This window comes from Strix uralensis, chromosome 2 (genome assembly GCF_047716275.1).
Source record: "Strix uralensis isolate ZFMK-TIS-50842 chromosome 2, bStrUra1, whole genome shotgun sequence".
NCBI lineage: Eukaryota > Metazoa > Chordata > Aves > Strigiformes > Strigidae > Strix > Strix uralensis.
In genome coordinates this window covers 127,756,597-127,777,446 of record NC_133973.1, presented here as the reverse complement: position 1 = coordinate 127,777,446, position 20,850 = coordinate 127,756,597, and the positions used below count along the sequence as shown (strand labels likewise).

At 40.4% G+C, this 20,850-nt stretch overlaps 1 protein-coding gene across 1 annotated transcript in view; it reads left to right on the top strand.

Annotated features, from left to right (window-relative positions):
- Positions 1–20,850, top strand: part of FAT3 (FAT atypical cadherin 3) — a 416,111-nt gene that overhangs the window by 354,127 nt on the left and 41,134 nt on the right. The window contains exons 14-19 of the mRNA XM_074860296.1: positions 6,529–6,918; positions 9,447–9,661; positions 10,330–10,467; positions 13,106–13,249; positions 13,799–13,996; positions 16,443–17,241. Coding sequence (XP_074716397.1) covers positions 6,529–6,918; positions 9,447–9,661; positions 10,330–10,467; positions 13,106–13,249; positions 13,799–13,996; positions 16,443–17,241 — 1,884 coding nt within the window. The remainder of the gene's footprint in view (positions 1–6,528; positions 6,919–9,446; positions 9,662–10,329; positions 10,468–13,105; positions 13,250–13,798; positions 13,997–16,442; positions 17,242–20,850) is intronic.

Here is a 20,850-nt window from a genome sequence, read left to right as displayed (position 1 = left end):
CTGCAACATGCAGAGGAAGAGGCCATATAGGAAGAAATATTATGGGTGGTATGTCTTAAGTTTAGTGGGGTTTTTGACATTGTACCACATGGTATTTTTATAAGCAAGCTAAGGAAGCATGGTCTGCATGAAACTGTTATCAGGTAAGTTTGTAATGACTGTTACACTGGAGGGATATGTTAAAAAAGGTACTGGGTGTAGAATTGCTCTTATTTTAATTCCTGGATGGATAAATAGGCATAAGGTCTGTATTGCTAGATGTCAGAAAGTGGAATGGGGCTGCAAGTGCCCTGGATAGTGTCAAAATCATAGTTGTGGGATTTAACAGTTGGAAAAGTGGTATGGAAAAATACAGTGCAAGTCATCAAGATAAATGTGAAATCCTCTGTTTAGATAAGAATAACCAAGTTCACCAGTATTGTCTGGGTAATGACTGGGCAGCAGAACTGTAGAGAAGCAGCTGTATTATGGTGAATCACAGGCTGAATGTATGTTTACACTTTCATACAGGTGTGAAAAGGCAAATACTTTAATGAGATGGGCAAACAAGAGTAACGCTGGAAAACAGAAGTAGTTCTGTTTACTTGGTGTCAGCAAACCCTGACCAAAAAAGCTGTGTTGAGTTTTGGGTACAGCACTTCCAGGAAGATGTGGGCTACCTGGAGATTTACAAGAAGGGTCACAGGTCTGGAAAATGTGTGCTACAAGGATATATTAGAACAGTTGAGAGGGGGTGCCAGGGAAAAGAGAACTGAGATGATAAAGTATAACAGTCTTCAGATATCAGACAAGTAGCTCTGAGGAAGGAAGTCAACCTTTGTTCCTTTTTTCCCTTCATCTTTTATTATTTTTATTCAATCTCAGCAAAAAGTCAGAACAAGATTTTTAGTTGTAAGAAAGGTGAGGCACCGGGGTGTGTTATCCAAGGAGGTTATGCAAGTTCAGGATCAAAGAATAGGCCTGTGTTTGGGGATAAATTGTATCCATCCTTTCTTTGTGCAGGAATAAATTAGATGACCTCACAAGATTCCTGCTGTCTTTATACACTCTCATTTCTATTAATTTCTTTAATTTTTGAGATTTCCAAGGTTATTGTTAACAACGTGGAGGCAAAGAACTCCAGGACAATTGTACCTCTTGGATTATGTTGACTAAATAAGCCCTATATTTAAACTGGAACATATATAATCTGTATATGTACGTGTGTCTGTATACATATATATGCATACGTACATACATGCATATATTTATATATATATATATCTTTCTACGTGTGCATTCCATGTCCAGATCTCATCTTCCCACCAAAAAAGACAACACCCGACCCAAATGAAATGGAAAGGAGGGTTTTAGACACCCATGGAAGGTATCATACCACTAAAAGCTTATCCCTGTCATTTCTGTCCAGTACTTCCCTTCAGTAAGGGGTTGGTTATCTTCATCTGTCTTCTGTGGCCCTGCTCTCAGCCCATGGTACTGGGACTCCACTGGAACACTGGTGTCAGTAAAGGCCTTTGGGGTTAAGGCTATTGTTTCCCTACAGAAAAGGGACAAAGCAGTGAAAGCCTGTCTCAGTAGTGGTGTTACGGATTGAACTTGGCCAGTTTTCTACTTAAGTTGTAAAAATCACTTGAAATATCTTTCCCTATGGGGCTATATATTCTTCTACAGTTCATCAAGGTAATTCTGGCAAGATTTTTCTCTTTCATCTCAAAATGATGGAGTATTATAAAAACTGGTTTAATATTCATCTTCTGTCTTGTTTGCTGTTAATGAAGTTGTGGACTTTTACCGTCCAGTAATTGGTGTTGTGGTTAACATTTGAATAATCAGGAAAGGCCATAGGTACACATCAGTGTTAATAGTCACACCGTGAAAAACAGAGGCAAGAAGAAGCACAATAATCTGATACCATGCTTGCAAATCACTGCTAAATTGATAAACAACATTTTTATACAGTTCTCTTCCTGCATAGCTTTCTGTTTTACTTCTTGTTTCTTTATTTTTAATGCTTGCCATTACGTTTCTTCCCATAGGTTTTCAAAATGAAAATGAGCAAATGACAAAGTCAAGCATCATTTTCCAGAGATAAACAAGAACTAGTGGGCTAGATATAGTCGGGCATACACATTAAATAATGAGTTCAGGGTAAAAGATGACAACAGAAGGGAGAAACACACTATGTATGATCTTTAATATGTGTAAATTTTAGTTTGTGTGTGATGCAGTTGGCAGGTAATGCCTACTGCAGAAACTCACTGTATATGGGGATTGTGCCTGTTGTGTTAATGCTCGGCCTTTTAATTAGTGTTGGTCTGGATCAAAACGTGTTGTAACTTCATCATTTTCAATTGAGCTACATCAGTTTTGGGCCCCTCACTGCAAGAAAGGCATTGAGGTGCTGGTGTCCAAAGAAGGGCAACGAAGCTGGTGAAGGCTCTAGAGCACATGTCTTATGGGGAGTAGCTGAGAGAACTGGGGCTGTTTAGGCTGGAGAAAAGGAGGCTGAGGGGAGACCTTATCACTCTGTACAACTACCTGAAAGGAGGTTGTGGTGACGTGGGTGTTGGTCACTTCTCCCAAGTAACAAGTGATATGATGAGAGGAAATGGCCTCAGGTTGCATCAGGGAAGGTTTAGATTGTATATTAAGAAAAATTCCTTCACTGAAAGGGTTATCAAGCATTGGAACAGGCTGTCCAGGGAAGTGGTTGAGTCACCATCCCTGGAGGTATTTAAAAGACCTGTAGCTGTGGTGCTTAGGGACACGGTTTAGTGGTGGACTTGGCAGTGTTAGGCTAATGGTTGGACTGGATGATCTTAAACATCCTTTCCAACCTAAATGATTCTATGATTCTGTGTGTTAGACAAGGAGGAATTTGTTGCTCCTGAATTACAAATAGAAGTTATTTTATTTCCCTGGTGCTATTTAAAGAAGTAATGACATAGAAGATATTATTATGTGACATTCAGTGCATGCCCCTTTGTTTTAATACAAAGGAAAACAAGAAAAAAAAAAACCTGTTTGAAGGATGGTATTTGAGGTACTAGACGGCTGTATGTAGTACAAGCTCTTCACACCAGAGATTTGGCAAAGGGCAATATTCTATCATATGCTAATACAAGTCTAAATGGAAAATGGGCTTGCTTATTCCTTTATTTAAAAAATGTACTGCAATCCTCTTATAGTAATAGTAATTTCTGCAAAGCTTTCCATGTTCAAATAGCTTATGTTGGTGATTGGCACCTTAGAAATCTGAGAAGTTTAAGTAAGTGAATAGACACAACACAGTTTGCAAACATTAATCCCCCAACAGCTGTGGGCAAGCAGTGTGGGAGGATTGCTCTCTTTACCAGTGCAGGAACTATGGTGTTGGAGCAGTTGTTTTCTTTCCACAGAAAACATCTCCTTTATAGTCACAGCAGAATCTACCATCGCCTCCACGGCAGGGATGCCATTGACGCACACTGGTGGACGCTTCTCTCGCAGCAGATGGTAGCCCCTGGACTAAAGCACTTTGGATTTAAGTAGAATAACTTCCTACTTCACCTTTGCCTCATGCCCATTTTGTTTTCAGCCTCGGCTCAGGAAGCTGAGTGGAAACAGCTATTGATACAACAGCACAACACTTTCTTCAAAGTGCTGTTTCTGTGACAGCTTTTTATTTAATTAATTTTCCTCCCAAGATGCACACGTTAAATTCCAGCCCCACAAAACACCATGGGATAAGGTCAGCAGGCAGCTGAGATCTGCCTCTACTTCTCCTTCCATTCTGCCTCTGCAGTCAAGCTGAAAGCCACCAAAGGTTGGTATCTGTGAGTGTCCCAGCTCAGGTCTTCTACCCTGATCTTCTGTCTCTCCTTGCATAAAATGGCTTTTCACCCATAAGAGCTTTTCCTCTAGGTTCCATGGGAAAAATAAGACTGTTTTTGTAATCAGACCAGACTGGTACAAGATAACCAACATCCCTGGAACTTCTGTATTCCTCTCTTGTTTTCCAGGAAGGAAAAAAAAAAGCACTTGTCTTCAAGAAGTAACTTCTCATTTCTGCCTAAAAATCCCTCATATTAGAGTTAGCAACCAGAACACCAGTTCTGTATCTGAACTGTCTCCATTGTAGGATCACTAGCAATCACTTACCAAAAAACATTATTCATTTTTTATATTTTTTATAACATTCTTAATTAATGGACACCACCTTTAGGAAGTAGAATACAAGGACAGTGGTCGAATTATTATCAATCAGATTGCAGTCACTAGAGTTATCACTTCCTGTATGTAAATCTCCATCCATGGTGTCACCTGCACCAAATTCTGTCTCTCCCCGCTCCCCCTTCCAAGATATTCTTGCTGAAGTTTTGGGGTTTTTCAAGACACAAGTCATGGGCAGGCCATCTCCTTTCTAGGTATTTATGCCTTTAAAGAAACTTCTGTCTTGTGCCCAGGTATGCTGTAGTGATATCAAATAGGGGTTTTGTGTGAGAGAAAAACCCAAACCAGACTAAGGCTGTCCTGTGGAAGGTGTGTCTTAAGGTCCCTGATACAGAGAAGTATTTAATTCTATGTAGAAACTGTCAGACATCAAGAGATCCCAGTAGAGAATACTAAACAGCTTTACAGTTAAAACTCATGTGTAGGTTGAGTGTTCAAGTGCATGCCTTGAATCAGTCAAAATCCCCTTTTCCAGAGTCCCCAGGGATCAGCGCTAATTACTAGCTCATTTATTATTCTGCTCAGGTCTGTCCCTTTCCGTAAACTGAAATTTGGGGAGGATTTCTAGCAGAAGGAGATCCTCCCCTGCTGGAAATGTAGACACACCTTCAGCCATTCAGAACCTCCAAACCTTCCAGTTTCCAGAGGATTTTACTCCTTTTTCACTTTTGTCAGTTTGGTTGATTGTCAGCTGACAGAGCATTTGGATGCATGTATAAAGAGTCTAAGTGAGCATGGTCTCCAGCAGGCTGTAGAGTATTCAGAGTTTAGGTGTTTCAACACATGAAAGAGTCTTTGACTGGTTTGTGGACTGAGCTCAGTTCCTTGTCTAGGACAGGAGTCACCTCCTCAGCTGCCTTGCTTGTTTTACTGAAGGAGGGCCTCTGTATTTTTCACATTTGAGATGTCACGGTGAATAGAGAGGTGATTACAAAAACCCAAACTGGTTCATTGCAATATTGCCATTTAAAATTTTCCTTATTTTAAAGACATTTGAATGATTCAAATAACTCTGGTGTCTCAAACACTGCATAAAAACTTTTTCCCTGAAGAGGCTCCCTAGTGCTCTCCAAGTAGGATCTGGGACTTTGTAGTTGCTCTAGTTTTTATGTGTGTGTGATTGAAGAAAGAGTCTCCCAGCTCCCCCTTGTGTGGATGCTCTACTCCTGCTACGTCAAGCAGAAAACAACTGTGATTTGTGCTGCTTTTGATCAGACATTTCTACAGTACTTTGCTGCTGGAAAGCAGAATTATACTGTCACAGATTTTAAATTAACAAAATATGCCTAGAAGGGATTGGTAGCTCTTGTTCATCTGATTAATGTCAGGCTTGTAAAGTCTGTTCTCCAACAAGAAGGGCAGCAAATGCTCAAGTGAGAGATGTTAAAAACAGAGACTCTTCATTTGAGTGGATCTTTGTGTTTTAGTTAGAAACTCTTTAGTGAAGCACCCAGGACCAAATCACAAAATCAACCAGCATCGAGGGAGTTGAATTAGGTTGTATCTGTGTTCACTTTTAATTAGATTTGAAATGGCTATCCCACCGTCCTACTGTAGTGCAGCAAGCAACCAAGTCAGCACCTTCCCCTCAGGCCTTACACTGACAACAACCTTAGCATAGATCTGCATATTTAGCAGCTGGGTGGATAGGTGTTATGTATTGGGAAATACAGGCAGGATTTGAAAAACACAGGATATCTTTTGTACAACTCAATTTTTGCTCTCAAACTGGGGAAGTGGGAGACCTTCCTTTCTAAAATGTCTGTATTCTGGCAGGAACTCTTTGATGCAGCTTTTGTCTAACAGGCATCGTCTTACGATAATATTTTTCTGCTCAACAGTGGAATCAAGGCAGCACTGGTAGCAAGTACATTCTGTGCCACCTGATGTATTTTTATGGGTTTATTTTTCCCTTATGTACATTTCTATTCCTTCAAGGAGTGCTCTGAGACATTTCTAATTTCAGCATTCTCCCTGTCTCATCTAATTCAATTGTAAGTTTTTCTGGGCAAGGACCGTATCTGGATTCTGCTTTCAAGTTTCATTACACAGCAGTTCTGCAAAGTGATCTTTTAAAAAAATACCATGATGAGGGAAGGAACTTAACTTATCCTTGGGGATTTAACATGTGAGAAGATCATGTCCTGTTCTCCCAAACTTTCAGCAATACTGTACCCACAGGCACTCCTACCTCCATGGGCTCCACCCCCTCTGGAAATGATCAGTGTGATAGCAGATTTTGCTTAGGGTTTCCGTTAGCTTGGAAGAGGTTATTATTTTCTTTATTTCACTTTTTCACATTTGCTTCTCTTTCAGGGGTGAACAGAAAAGTTACCTATTCCCTGGCAGACTCAGCAGATGGTTACTTCTCAGTTGACCGGTCATCAGGAATCATTATTTTGGAGCATCCACTTGATAGAGAGCTTCAGTCTTCCTATAACATCAGTGTAAAGGCCTCAGATCAGAGCATTGTGCTGACCTTGTCCTCATTTGCCACCGTTACCATTACAGTGCTAGACATCAATGACAACCCCCCTGTGTTTGAAAGAAGAGATTATCTTGTCACAGTACCTGAAGACACCTCACCTGGCACTGAGGTCCTTTCTGTTTTTGCTACAAGTCAGGACATTGGTACTAATGCTGAGATTGCCTATCTCATCAGATCGGGGAATGAGAAAGGGAAGTTCAGGATTAACTCAAAAACAGGTTTGTAAAGTGGCTCTTGTAAAGCAAAATGAAAGCATCAGAAAAATGTGAATGCTTTGGGGAGTACTCTTGGACCAAAGAATTTCCAAGAACAGAGACTCAGAGCTTGTCGATGTGGAATAAGTTGCACAGTTAAAAAACAATTTTAGGTTGGAGAATGATGTAAATTAGAGTCACGCTCAGCTGCCCTGGCTCAAGTGGAGAATACTTTTCTCCATTAGTATGTCTGTTGAAGTCAATGTAGATGTGACAACCCATTAGCCAAACTGTGCAATCCTTACAGTTATGAACACTGGCAATGTTTACCTGCCTACCAGCTGAGTACAGCTTCAACTGTCTGGACCTTAGCAAGCATCAGACAGTGCTATCAGGACCAAATAGCTGGCAGTCCTGAAATGATTGCTGTTTATACAACTGTATGCAACTTCACTGACTTAGCTTGCTCCTGATTTGTGTTGTCTGACAGTTGACTTCAGCTGTGGTTTGGGTTTGGGATTTCTTTAGTTATACGTCATAAATTTTAAAAACATACTGCTGCTTCTCTTTAAGAAATACTAAGCTACCTTATTTGGTGCAAATGACTCATTTTCCTTGAATTTCCTTAGTGGGGTTGTGTTCTTTATCCTTATTGAGGTTTCAATCCATCAACAGTAAGCTATGATTCTTCTGTGCTTCCTGTAGTGGATCCCCTTATTCTCATAACATTCAGGCAGACCAGTACTAATCTGCCACAAGAGCTTCAGAGCAAAACAATCTCGGTTTTGAAAGCTGAAGGTAACACTTGTTTGAATGCAGCTGTAATAACCAGTAACCTGGAAAATCTCAAAATGATGCGTTGTGTCATTTATATTACTGTGTGCAAAAATCTGTCTCCACTCTGCCGAGGCCACTGCCTTATGTGTAAGGGACTTAACATAATTGTATGTTGCCTGTTATCTTCATAATGTTGATTAGCGCTAACAAAATTTAAACATAAATACGCCTAGACAGTGATACTTCACATCTGACAATGAAGCCAAGGAGATAAATCAATAAAAACCCATAATGAAGCTTAATCACACAGGGAAAAAAAAAAACTATTTATTATTCATTAATGTGTGACAGCTCCATTATTATCGGTTTAGAGGCTCAGTTTCCAGACAGCCGGGTGCTGATGTAGCATGCCTGATCAGGGTTTGAAAAATAATGCCCTTCACACCATTTATCAGTGGGAACTCTCTGCTAGCCACTTGGAAGCTTCTCTTCAGGGCTCCTGCTTCCAGCAAGTCATGCTGAAAGGTAGGATTCATTTGGAGAGAGCCCAGACAAGATTAAGAAGAATGATCCAAGGTCTGTAAAATGTGGCTTACCAGGAAAGACTGAAGGAATTGAGGCTATTTAAGCTAGAAAAGAGAAGGCATGCTGTTAGTAGTCAAGCCTGTAAAAACTACCTACGAAGAGAAGGGGGAATAAACTGTTCTCCATGCCCACTCATTAGAAAAGAAGTTTCAAATGGTCTTAAATTGCATTTGGATTATTTTGGCTAAATGATAGGAAGAAATTCCTAACTCTGATGATTATTAAGTACTGAAATACATTTTCTAAGAAGGTTAGGAAACTGATCTTGGAGGTTTATAAGAACATTAGAGATGAGTACATTCAAGAATGATTAGGTTTAGCTGACCTGTGTTGGGCAGCAGTTGGACTAAATGACCTGTAAGCCCCCTACATCCCTGCTCCTGATGGGTCTATATTGAAAAGGATTTGTCTTGCCAAGGTTAAGGATTTGCATTTAAGTCTTTCCTGCCATACCCAGTATTACTTCCTTCAAAGCATCACTAGTAATCTGTGCACAACTTACTCCCCACTTCATGTTAAGGTTATAGGTACATGGGAAACAAGTGGAGGGCTTGCATAAAAATAGTTTCTATCCTAGAGGGGGTCTGGGTGCACAGAGTGAGTCAAGTTACAGTGAATCTTAGTTTTGATTGTGTGGTGAGAGAACCCAAAATTTATGAACCTAGTTGAGTGGGAAGTCCCTGTTTAATCACATAAATGATAGACAACTGATTTCTCAAAGGTATTCATACCCCATTCATTTGTATTTAATTCATGAGAAGTTAATTACGTGGGAGTGAATTTCTGTTGACTTGTCAGGGCTGATTTCCAGAATCAGCATCCAGTTCTCCCACAGGCTCTGTGCATGAGCCCAGGAAAATGGGTGGATATGGCCCCTGTTTCTCTGTCTGCAATATTCATATAATAAAAGCTATTTTCATGAGAAACCATTCGTTGCTTCATGCCTTGTGAAGGTCCTTTCTGCAGAGGCAACCCAAGTGCAGTTGGCATCATTCTTTAATCAAACGACAGCAGTACAAACCTGACCAAATATTTTTATTGGATTGGGCAGTTACACTTAGAACAACATATTTTGTATGTGTGCCACGGTGATAAATAGCATGCTGTACTGTTTACTACAGTCAAATCCCTTAGTCCATAGCATTATTTGTTTTTTGCTGGCTGTTGACATTCCCTCCCTTGCTTCAAAGGAGTGATTTCCATTTTTGAAGCTTTGGATTATGAATCGTGTAAGGATTTCTACTTAGTAGTGGAAGCAAAAGATGGAGGTACTCCAGCCCTGAGCGCCGTTACGACTGTGAATGTAAACGTGACAGATGTTAATGACAACGCACCAAAATTCAGCCAGGTGGTCTACAGCGCTGTCATCAGCGAGGACGCTGCCATCGGTGATTCAGTGATAATGGTGAGTGAGGCTGTGGGCAGCATTTATGCAGGACAAAGCTCTATGCCACATGACCTTTAATAAAATAATGCTGCACTTGTTAATAATGATAAGTACTGCATCTTGAGTCACCCAAACTGTTCTCTGGCCAATACTCTGCATCTGCTACTGCTCTCCAGACTGCTGCCAGTTTCACCCCAAAAGAAAGTAGCAGTAGTAGTACAAACTGTTTCTTTTTAACCCCAATATGCTGTCAAAGAGCAATGGCATGTTTAAGGCATTGCATTTCATGAGTCAGCTGGAAACAAGTGGGTTTTATTGGAAGGGCAGAATTCAACTTTTCGCTGAAATACATAGTATTTGTGTAGTCTGGCATGCAGTGTGCCATACCCAAACCTCACAATACTCTCATCTTGGAACTTGTGGATCCAGAAAGAAAGTGTTATATGGAATATTAAGATTAAAATATTGTGTATGTTTTAAGGCTAGAATTTTGAAAATGTCCAAGGGGACCCTCCTATCAAAAACTGATTGGCTTGATGCTTGGCTTGGTGCTGTAGAGGTGTGCAGTTCAGATATAACTTGTCTGATGGAATACAAAATATTTGGGGATGTTGAGCCAGCAATTAATGTATCGTACAGATGGCTTAGTATTTATTTTGCTAATTTTCACTCTTCTCTCAAAAAAGTTGATAGCAGAAGATCTGGACAGTCCTTCCAATGGCCAGATTCATTTTTCCATTGTGAATGGGGATCAAGACAATGAATTTTCAGTTGATCCTGTTTTGGGACTCGTGAAGGTTAAAAAGAAATTGGATAGAGAAAGGGTAAGACATGTGGGACTTCTTAACTTACGACTTACAGATGTGTATTGATCTCAACACTGCTGCTAGCTTGTTTTGAAGAATCTTCTTTTATACTCTTCTACAATCAGCCTAAGATGTTCCAGCAGGTCTTTCTAATGTTGTTCCACTTCTTCCTACCCCAACCCTATCTCCAGTCCGACGTACAAGCCAACTGCTCTGCTAGCATTCCCATCCTGCACCAACACAGCAGCTGAGACCAGATCGGGGGAAAAAACAACCCTGGATTTCTCCTGCAGTGCCACCAGCAGCTGTTGCTGTGTTAATGATCCTCTTCTCTCCTTTGCGTGCAAGCACACACGTGCAGCGGTGTGTGCAACCGAGTGATTACAACATACTCCAGATTGTGGCACCAAGCACTGAGCTGAGACCTCCAGCCATTAATTAGCGCTCTGCAAAACATGTCACTGGGGAGGTGATGTTATGAAGTGGCCAGGCTGTACCAAAAGTGGGAGTGCTTCATTAAACAGATTCTGCTGCTTTGTTTGCTCACTAGATTATTCATTCAGGGTGATTTATCACCATTTTGCCATAGCTAGCAATTAGCAGCTTTGGAAAAAAACAAACAAGTACAGTGCTACTAGCAGGGCAGGAGAGTGCTACATGGCTTCAGAAATCTTGCAACACATAATGAAATCCATGCCTCCTGCCTCCTAGCAGTTCATCCAGGAATCTGGGGAAGCTGATTGCTATCCTCAGAATACGGGCTCAGCTGGAAGAACTCTCTACTGGAAGCAGGGCTACTGCTTAAAACAGTGGCAAATATCCTTTCTGTATTATCACAAAGGCAGGATTAAATTGTCAGTGTTTGGTGGCAGAATGACTTTACTGCTGACAGTCGAGGACAGGGAAGTAACAGTGACTGAGAATGTTACAAATCTACTATAATATATTTCTCTCAAATGGCACAGGCTTAATTTCTTAATATGATTTTAGTTAGTTTCTGAAGTGCACTCATGTACATCTGCATTGAGACACACACATTCACCCTCACTGGTGTGTGTGTGTTTAATGCCAGCTCTGTTAGATCTGCGTTTCCAAAGTTTCCCTTGGTTAAAATAAGCTGTGATATTGTCTTTTTCTTTGCCACCTTGGCACATTTCCTAGACACAGGTGTTTCTGACCCCTTCAGGGAAAATGATACACGATGCCCCATCTGCTGTAGACCCCCAAAGACTGTGCTGATTCCCAGGTTTCCGTGGTTTAAGGAAACCTGTTTCCACAGCTGTAATCACACAGAAACCATGGCTTTTGCCATCTACCTTTCTGGGATACACTGAAATGAAAGAAAACACATACAGAATTTGGGAAAGATTCCACAAAACTGTGAGTCTTGTCTTTAGCTAGCAGTGAAAATTACAGCTCAAAAGCCTCGGTTTCCTGACTTTCCACAGTTGAGGATTCTTCCTTCCTCCTGTGTCACTATGCCCCCACCAAATCACAGTCTTTCTTCTCCCTACAACCCCCTAAAAAAACCTGTTTCCTTTTTCTTTAGGTTGGTCCCACATCCCAGAAGGCCCGCGCCCTTGTTTTGTATGTTTAGCATGTACTTCTCCCTCGTACCCAAATGGCTTTTATTTTTCCAATGGCTTTGGATTTCCTCCCACCTTGAAAAAGCCCCTTTAACATGACGTTGTTCCCCTCTGCAGGGATGTGCTTTTCCCCTTTCCAGCCCCGCACCATGAGGCTGGAGCAGGATGTTTTAGCTGGCACAAGTTTTGCCCTTTGCTCGCTCCCCCGTAGGGCAGACGGGCAGACTCTCCCTGGGGAGTGAGGAGCAATATATAGTAAAAAGCAGTTGTAAGACTTAAGGAGGCTGACATAAGGATGCAGTTCATAAAAGCAAACTGTCATCTATAAGCTGTGCATAGACAGAGCTTTTGCAAATTGTCACATACACTCACACCTCACGCACAGGCACATATGTGTGTAGAGGGCCCATGGGTGATACACTGAACTGCCCACACCATGCTGAGTAGTTTGTGTCTGTTGCAAACAAGTAGGCTCAAAAAACGTCTATCTTCTACTGAATGGTGGATAATATTGCTACAGAGACTGTTGTCCCTAGCAGTCTCAAATATTTTCCAGTGTGTTTAAGGCAACTGCCTGTGAACTTTTTCTTGGTTCACCATGTTAGAAACACTGTGTGTCAAACTGAGGTTGGCTCTAATAACCAATTTATATAATATCCTGGAAACCATCTGTAAGACAAATAGAATCAGGTCACATATCCCAGCTGACACCTAGGAGAGATGAAAATGTTAGCTACAGTAGTAATGGCTGAGTTTGAATATTATATGTCGGTCATTTTTTGTCTGCCCTTTTGTTTCAGGAATGCATCATCTAGTACAGTTATTTTAATACAGTGAAGCTGTTATGTTTACTGATAGCCTTATAAAACAGAAGGGGGGGCACAGTGTAGCAATAAACAGGATAAAGTTATACTAAGGTATAAGTATATATACTATATGTACTATACTATATATAATGAGGGCAAACAGCTTTCCTTAGAATAGTGTAGGTTGGTGCACTGGATGTAAAGAACATGAGTTAAATATTAGGACCGCTTTCACAATGATTTAATGTTTTCACTTTTTTTCAGATATCTGGTTATTCATTAGTTATCCAGGCAAGAGACAGCGGCACCCCTCCTTTGTCTTCATCTGTGACGGTCAATGTGGACATTTCTGATGTGAACGATAATAGCCCTGTATTTACTCCAGCTAACTATACAGCCGTAATTCAAGTAAGTTTATCCTGCACATCAAAAACTTCTCTGACTTTTAAAATACCAAAGCATTTGGTTTCAGTTAAGTAACTTTTGATGATTTATCTGCAAAATATGTATCAAGTGATCTTATTTAAAGGAAAGTATAAATACATCTTTCAAAGTCTTTGGTAATTTTCTGTTTGCCTAGGCTCTTTAACCTCAACATCTGTCACACATTTTACTGTTCACCCCTGTTGCACCAGGTACTCTGGCCACAAAACATCTGAGCTGGGATGAGTTAACACTTTTTTACACCTTGCTCAGGGTGCAAGTCTTAATGGTTAGTCAGCCCTGATCAGACATAGTATCAGGCAGAGCTCATCGGTCCCTGGAGATGTGGTGGGTACCTCCATCTCTGCTACCAGTTCATGGGGTGTAAGCAGTGTCAAATAAATGCTGCTTGTGAAATGCTGTCATAGGCAAGATCATTCAGTTGAATATTCTTAATGGCAAAACCTGGTATTTTATGATTGTGATATGTATCATTTTAATCCTTTTCTTTATACACTGTGTATACGTGTAAAGGAAAATAAACCGGTGGGCACAAGCATTTTGCAGCTGGTAGTGACAGACAAAGACTCTTTTCACAATGGCCCCCCTTTTACCTTCACCATCCTCACTGGCAATGAAGAGGAGGAGTTTACACTGGACCCTCACGGCGTCTTGAGATCTGCAGTCATCTTCAAGCACATGGTTGCAACCGAATATGTGCTCTGCGTGCAGGTATGGCTTGATATTTGCATCTGCACAGGAACAAAAACCCTCATAGTGGTAGGTCATCTGTACATTGCCTGTATGGGTTGGTTTTAATTGACTGTATTCTATGAGTAAATACCATACATTCCAGTTTACAAGTACACAATATGGTATATTTCCTTTGATGTCCTTAAACCTAATTTCATATAAATATAAATAGGTAGCCAGCCACCTTTCCAATTTCCTCTGCATGAAATGGATTTTCTGAGCAGTGGCCATTATGATTTAAGATTTTCATCTTTTTTTTTCTGTAGCTAAGCAAGGAAAATAAGCAAAAATGCATTATATACATATAAATACACCGCAGAACAAGTGACAGCAAAATATTGTTCTAGGAAGGAAAATCACTTCTGCTTTTAAGTCATAAATTTAAGCATAAAATTTTGGAAGCCTACCAAGAATTCATGAAATCACATTTCCAAGGTCAACTTAGCTTTTAAAGAATGTGAAAGTAAGACATGCAGTAGAAGTCCAGCTCAAACTTAGCTTTAGAGTAATTGTTGAGGAACTTTGTAACCAGGGTAATTTTGATTACAAAAAACTGTAAATCCAAAAGTAATTTGTTCACATTTCTCAAGCGTGCCAGAGAAAATGTATTAGAGTTCAGTAAATATGCAAGTCTAGGGAATGAACACCTCTTCATTGAAATGGGACATGGTCCTATAAACAAAGTCTGAAATGAAGGCTTCCTCCATTTGCTTTGTGGGGGTTGATTTCTCTAAATACAGCCTGTCTGCTCCTTTACAAGCACATTTAATGCAGTAATTCATAGCAGTAATATCCTCAGTTAGTTACAATTTTAAAAATATAAGCTCTGATGCTAAATAACACTTCAAATCAAAGTTTTACAAGTTTGCCATCTAATATTCCTGAAACCTATTTTTTGAGCCTTGCAGGAAAATAAAAAAAAACTCACCTTTCATTCTTACCATGCCTTCATCCTGAAATACCTTGCTTTCAGGGAAATTTGTTAGCCAAAGTTCCAGTATAGCCAAAATTGGACATGAGAATTAAGTTTAAGCATCATCCTCTAGCTATATAGGTCCAAGTATGTCATATAAATGAAATATTAGACAGACCACGATGTCTGATATGCACCAACATGTTCAGAAAAACATGCTGTTGGATTGTGGAGGCCTAATTCCTCCCAGTATTATTTTCTTTAGGGTTTTCTGCAGTGAAAACATTTTATAGTTTTCTGTTGCATATAAACCATAAAAATGTTTCTTACGATTTGTATGTGCCAGAGTACTGCTTTCTCTTTTCCATCATCAGGTTCCTCCTCAGTGTTAGGTTTATTGAAAAATAATGTTAAAATTGAAAGCAGAATGGGATGTAATCTCTGTGCATGTATGTGTGTGCACATATACATAATTTTTTTTTTTAAATACTCCACCCAGCCCTTTTAGGAGTGAGGACGAATGAATTTTAGAGTGTCTTAAAGTTATTAATCTTTCCCTAGTAATGTCCATATTACTGTTGCCGTCCTGACTTTTTTTCTCTAACTTATAAATTTTCCTCCCCGTGTCCAAGTACAAAGATCTTTGACTGTGTGCTACATCTCTGCCCAGTGGTAGTTTAGTCTTCCATTCTTCTCTGGAGCAAATAAATGTGTGGAGCGGTATATCTTAATAGTGACTTCAATGAAACATTTTTCTTAGTGCAGGAAAGGACACTGATTCAAGTTTTCACACCTTTCTGTCAAAATGGCCTTGGGTTTTTTGTCATACTTTCTCTTTTACTCTCTATAAAAAAGTGCAAATGATGCTATCATATGTGCTCTGGGTCATACAGTCATCTGTCCAAGTGTAGTGCTGCTCTCATATTTTATTGTTAGTAACAGCACAAGCACTCTATTTCATTTTTGGAGGGTGATAAATTTTACATATTTCAAGCATGTTTCTTGATTGCTTCAGGTAAAATAGTACAGAGCTCTGCAGCAAAACTCTGAACTTCCTCACACCCACACAAACTAAGCAGGGTCTGAAACACCTTTGGAGCACACCAAGCAGTGCAGAAACTGTTGCTGGTATTTCACTGGGCTTCAGTCTCTTTTCCAGGGTAGAAGTGAGCCCAAATTCCATTTGGTGCAGAATATACCACATCCAAATGGTTCTGTGAAGAGGACAAGTGATATCTGTGGGATCCTGGGAACATTTCAGTTTGAGTAATGAGACATTCTGCTGACACTTAGATGAGATATCTGTGCTTCCCTAAAGAGTTTGTAAGTTCCACTGCTAGAAATGGCTGAGACGTTTCTTCACATATGTATGTTGCAAATGCGTTTGGGAAGTTCTTTTGAGAGGTCTTCAGAATTACTGATGCTGTCAGAATATATAGAGCAAGAAGTTATGGTTGTTGGCTGTGTAGTTTATTTTGAGTTTTATTTTTTATTTTTTCTAAATTACATTAGGCAAAGGACTCTGGGAAGCCTCAGCAGGTGTCCCACACCTACGTTCAGGTGAGGGTTATTGAAGAGAGCATTCACAAACCGACTGCCATTCCACTGGAGATTTTCATTGTCACCATGGAAGATGATTTTCCTGGGGGAGTCATTGGCAAAATTCATGCCACAGATCAGGATGTGTACGATGTCCTCACATACACGCTAAAATCGGAGCAGAAAAGTTTGTTCAAGGTCAACAGCCATGATGGGAAGATCATTGCCCTTGGAGGACTTGATAATGGCAAGTATGTCCTGAATGTCTCTGTCAGTGATGGCCGGTTCCAGGTACCCATCGATGTTGTGGTCCACGTTGAGCAATTGCTACAAGAAATGCTGCAGAACACAGTCACCATCCGTTTTGAGAATGTTTCCCCAGAAGACTTTGTGGGCCTTCACATGCACGGGTTCAGGCGTACCTTGCGAAACGCAGTGCTCTCCCAAAAACAAGACAGCCTACACATCATCAGTATTCAGCCAGTGGCAGGCAGCAATCAGCTTGACATGCTGTTTGCAGTTCAGATGCACAACAGTGGTTTCTATAAGCCTGCCTATTTGATTCAGAAGCTTACCAATGCAAGGAGACACTTGGAAAATGTGATTCGTATTTCTGCTATCTTGGAGAAGAATTGCTCTGGACTGGATTGTCAGGAACAACACTGTGAGCAAAGTCTATCTATTGATTCACATTCCCTGATGACCTATAGCACGGCACGAATTAGTTTTGTGTGCCCCCGCTTCTACAGGAATGTGCGCTGCATGTGCAATGGTGAGTAGCGCTCCCTCTTTCCCTCCCATCTTTACACATTATGCGATAGGATCGGTTTTATTCCTCTGATGCAGATTAGAAGGGGCATTTCAATTCAGTCCGTTAAAGCACGGCTGGCTGATGTATTGTGGGAATTGATTTCTCAGGCTCAGGAAGAATTGTTCGTGTTTACTGATGTAAATGGAAGTTGATGAACTTTGGCCTTTTACGACAAAGGCCATTTTCCTGGAGGCTCCATAATCAGACCCATCAACCAGCTTCCAGGGGAGGGGAAGGAAGGGGAGAGGAAGGGAGAGGAGGCAGAGGGATGTAGTTTCCCACCCCCTTGGTGCCACCACTGGAATAAACCTGGAGTGTGACCATAGCAGAACAGCCTGGTCTGCAGTGATGCACCAGCAGTCTCCAAGGAAAAGCACCCCTGACCTAAGCAGTGCAGATGGAAGGGCCTTTTCCAGTCCCGTTTTTGAAGAGAGGCATGGCAACCAGTGAAGTATTTTATTAAATAACTTCAGGGAAGCAGTATGCCTGACCTTTAATGCTACAGTAGGTGACAGGGTGGGGTTTTGGGTGGGTTTCAGGTTGTTCCATGTTTTGGCAGATTTCATATGGGCGTATATGACAAATAGACTTGAGAGCCAATCTTCCTTATGATTCTGCACTTGAAGTATAAAACCTCAGGCAGTTATAATAATAGTTCTGTTTCTTTTGTTTGCCAAGCTATTTGCTCCTCATTCCACTTCATTTAAGAGTGGAGAAAAAAGCTGCTGTAAAATCAATACATCTAAGTCTCCTTCATCTTAAGCACACATGCACACATACACACAGAGCAGTTACAAGCATTCAGCAGCCATGTCTCTCCGTAACCAACCTTTGTTTCTGCAGCAGTCAGCAGGACTTTGTGTCATGCTATCGACTTTAGTGGGGAAGAAAATAGGCATAAATTGCATAAAACTTAACCAGAAATCATTGTCTCCTGTGGCACGTGAATAATAATGCCATAGAAGTTCAGTTCTGTGAAAATATCAGAATTCTGTGTCTGAGGTATTTTCATGTATATTCAAGAGCAGACTATCTGGTCAATTTTTAAGTAATAGCGTTATGAGTTTCAAACAGATGTATCCATTATAACAATAGTTGGTGCTTTGTTACACATGAAAGGCTCTGAAATAAAGGATTTTCACAGGTTTAAAAGGGACAATGCCGCAGTATCCTCCAGAGGAATCCAGGAGCCAGTGCAGGAGCACTGTCTGCAAAACACTTTTATGTTCTCTAAGTCATAGCTTTGTCTCATTTTTGTACCAAGAAATCACAAATCCTCATCTCCATGGGGATAGCAATAGCCCTCGGTGTCAGAAATAGGTTTCCTGGCAGCCAAAATTTTCACTGTTTGTAATTTCATTTCACTACTTACTAAAGTCAATAATGATCTGTTATTCCCTTCAGATACTAATAGTAAGTGGGTCTGCCTCATAATCCCTTAGTTTAAATCCAAAAGAAAGGACTTTGCAATGCCGTACAGTTCTGATCCAGCAGCTCTCTCCCTTTTCTTCTCCGCACAGCAAGTTTCTACTGGAAGCACAACAATTCAGCTGGGACAGCAATTTCTAAATTTTTCTGTCATATACCAGTCAATCCTCAAAATGTATGGCAGGGTGCTGGACAGACAGTGTGGTTCTGCAGACCATCTGTAGTCCCTGACCTCTGGACCATTTATCACGCCCTCGAAGACTGCTGTATGGGAACAGTTGCAACGGGCAGCTCATCCTGGTCCAGCTGGAAAGCTGGATGGGTTCCCACAGCTCCTGTTCGAGCCACTATGTGCTGATTTCACATGGGTGATCCACAAGACTTGGGGTGGGGTTGTCCACCATCCAGCCTGTAACAAATATCCAGAGCTGCTAAGTGTAGCTACCAGAGGGGTAAAAGCCTTGGTGCCTGTTACTTGCACAGAGATAAGAGATCTTGGTGGAAAATAAAAAAATCCATGCATTGCCCTTCTCCACATTAGTTAATGCTACAGCCTCTTCTACTGTTTGTAATTAAAGGAGCCACAGGAGTTGTCATGGTATTTAGGTAAATACACAGACACACAGTGTTTTATTGCATAGAAGGTAACACAGACTTCTGAGAGTATATTAATTAGAGAATGTATGTATAGTTTTGCTTTCATGAAGGCTAAAGACTAGGTCCAGTAAAGAATTAGAAAAATGCAAATACTTCTTTGATCAGTAGTTCTTGTACATTCATATAAATGCAGCAAGTCAGGAAAAAGAGCACAAAATACTAGAATAAATTTCTTTTGGCTTGTTTAACAAGACAGCATTAGCAAGATATTACCAGTATAATAAAAGTATTATACTTCTTTTGTTACTAGGATAGTTTCATGATCCAGTCCAGTAAATATTAATAACTTGAATTATGACAAAGACATTAAAATATTGCATATGTTTCCAGAGATCTAATTCAGTTATGACCCAGAAAGCTTGAGTTTGAACTAATTCACTCGTTCTTGAAATATATATCATACTTGGAGTGTTTTTCCCACTGGCAGATGTCACAGATATGCACAATTTATGCATGCCAGCTGTGCATAACTTACCTAGATTACCTTTGTGAGCAAACAGAGTTATCTAACATGCAAATGCAGGGAGACTCTAAAGCAAGCAGTGAGTGAACTTTGGAGGTTCAGCAGCTCTGCTCTGGAAGAGTAAGTTCGACGGTTCAGGTGCATCAATCTAAGCCTTTAAAATCAATAAAATTGAACTAAAGAGTTTTCCTATAACAGACTGTCTCCATAGGTTTCTGGCTCATCTGCTTGTGTTTGTGTGAAAAATATTGTAACAAACTGGGGTTTGTTTCAGTGTGGCTGTAGGGGCTATGCAGTTGCCAGTCTCCCATCACATGACGTGAGGTATGCAAACATCTGTCAGTGCTTGTGGGAAATAAAGATAGGAGGACTGGAATAAATATATTTGTGTAAAAGAGTTCTCATGACATTCTCATTTTTCAGAAGCAAAAATCTATTCTGTATTTTTTTTTTTTCATGATGCAAAGTAATTCATTTGTGTTGAGACAAAGATGCAGGGAAGAATCATGTTTTGTTGGGACTACAGTTGTTCTGCATTATAATCTTACAAAAGTGGGGTTACATTAATATGTTTATGGGAGAGGGCTGGATTGAAATTATCTTGACAAATGTGGGTATATATCTACATCTAAGCTGGTCACTCCAGGCCCCATTTGCAGACAGTGGAAAGAATGAGGTGTTTTTAATGATGTGATACATCTCTCCCTAGATGTCTAAAATCAGTCGGATGAATCATGCCCTAAAGTTAGATGAGATGAATTCCATTTCAAGTGTTTAATACAGTTCTGGCTTAATAGTTTGAAAGAATTTTTCTAATAGACCCAGAAGTGTTCAGCAAAAGTGCAGACACATCCACGTTATTTAATCAAGCGAATAGCAGTCTTGGACCACTTTGTCGTGAAACCAGGCAATTCAGACTTTATGGAGCCACTTCTAGCATTTTGTGAATGTTCTGACAGAAGGAAATCATAGACTGTGATGATCTGCTATTAATATAGGATCTAATCTTCAGAGGTGGTTTG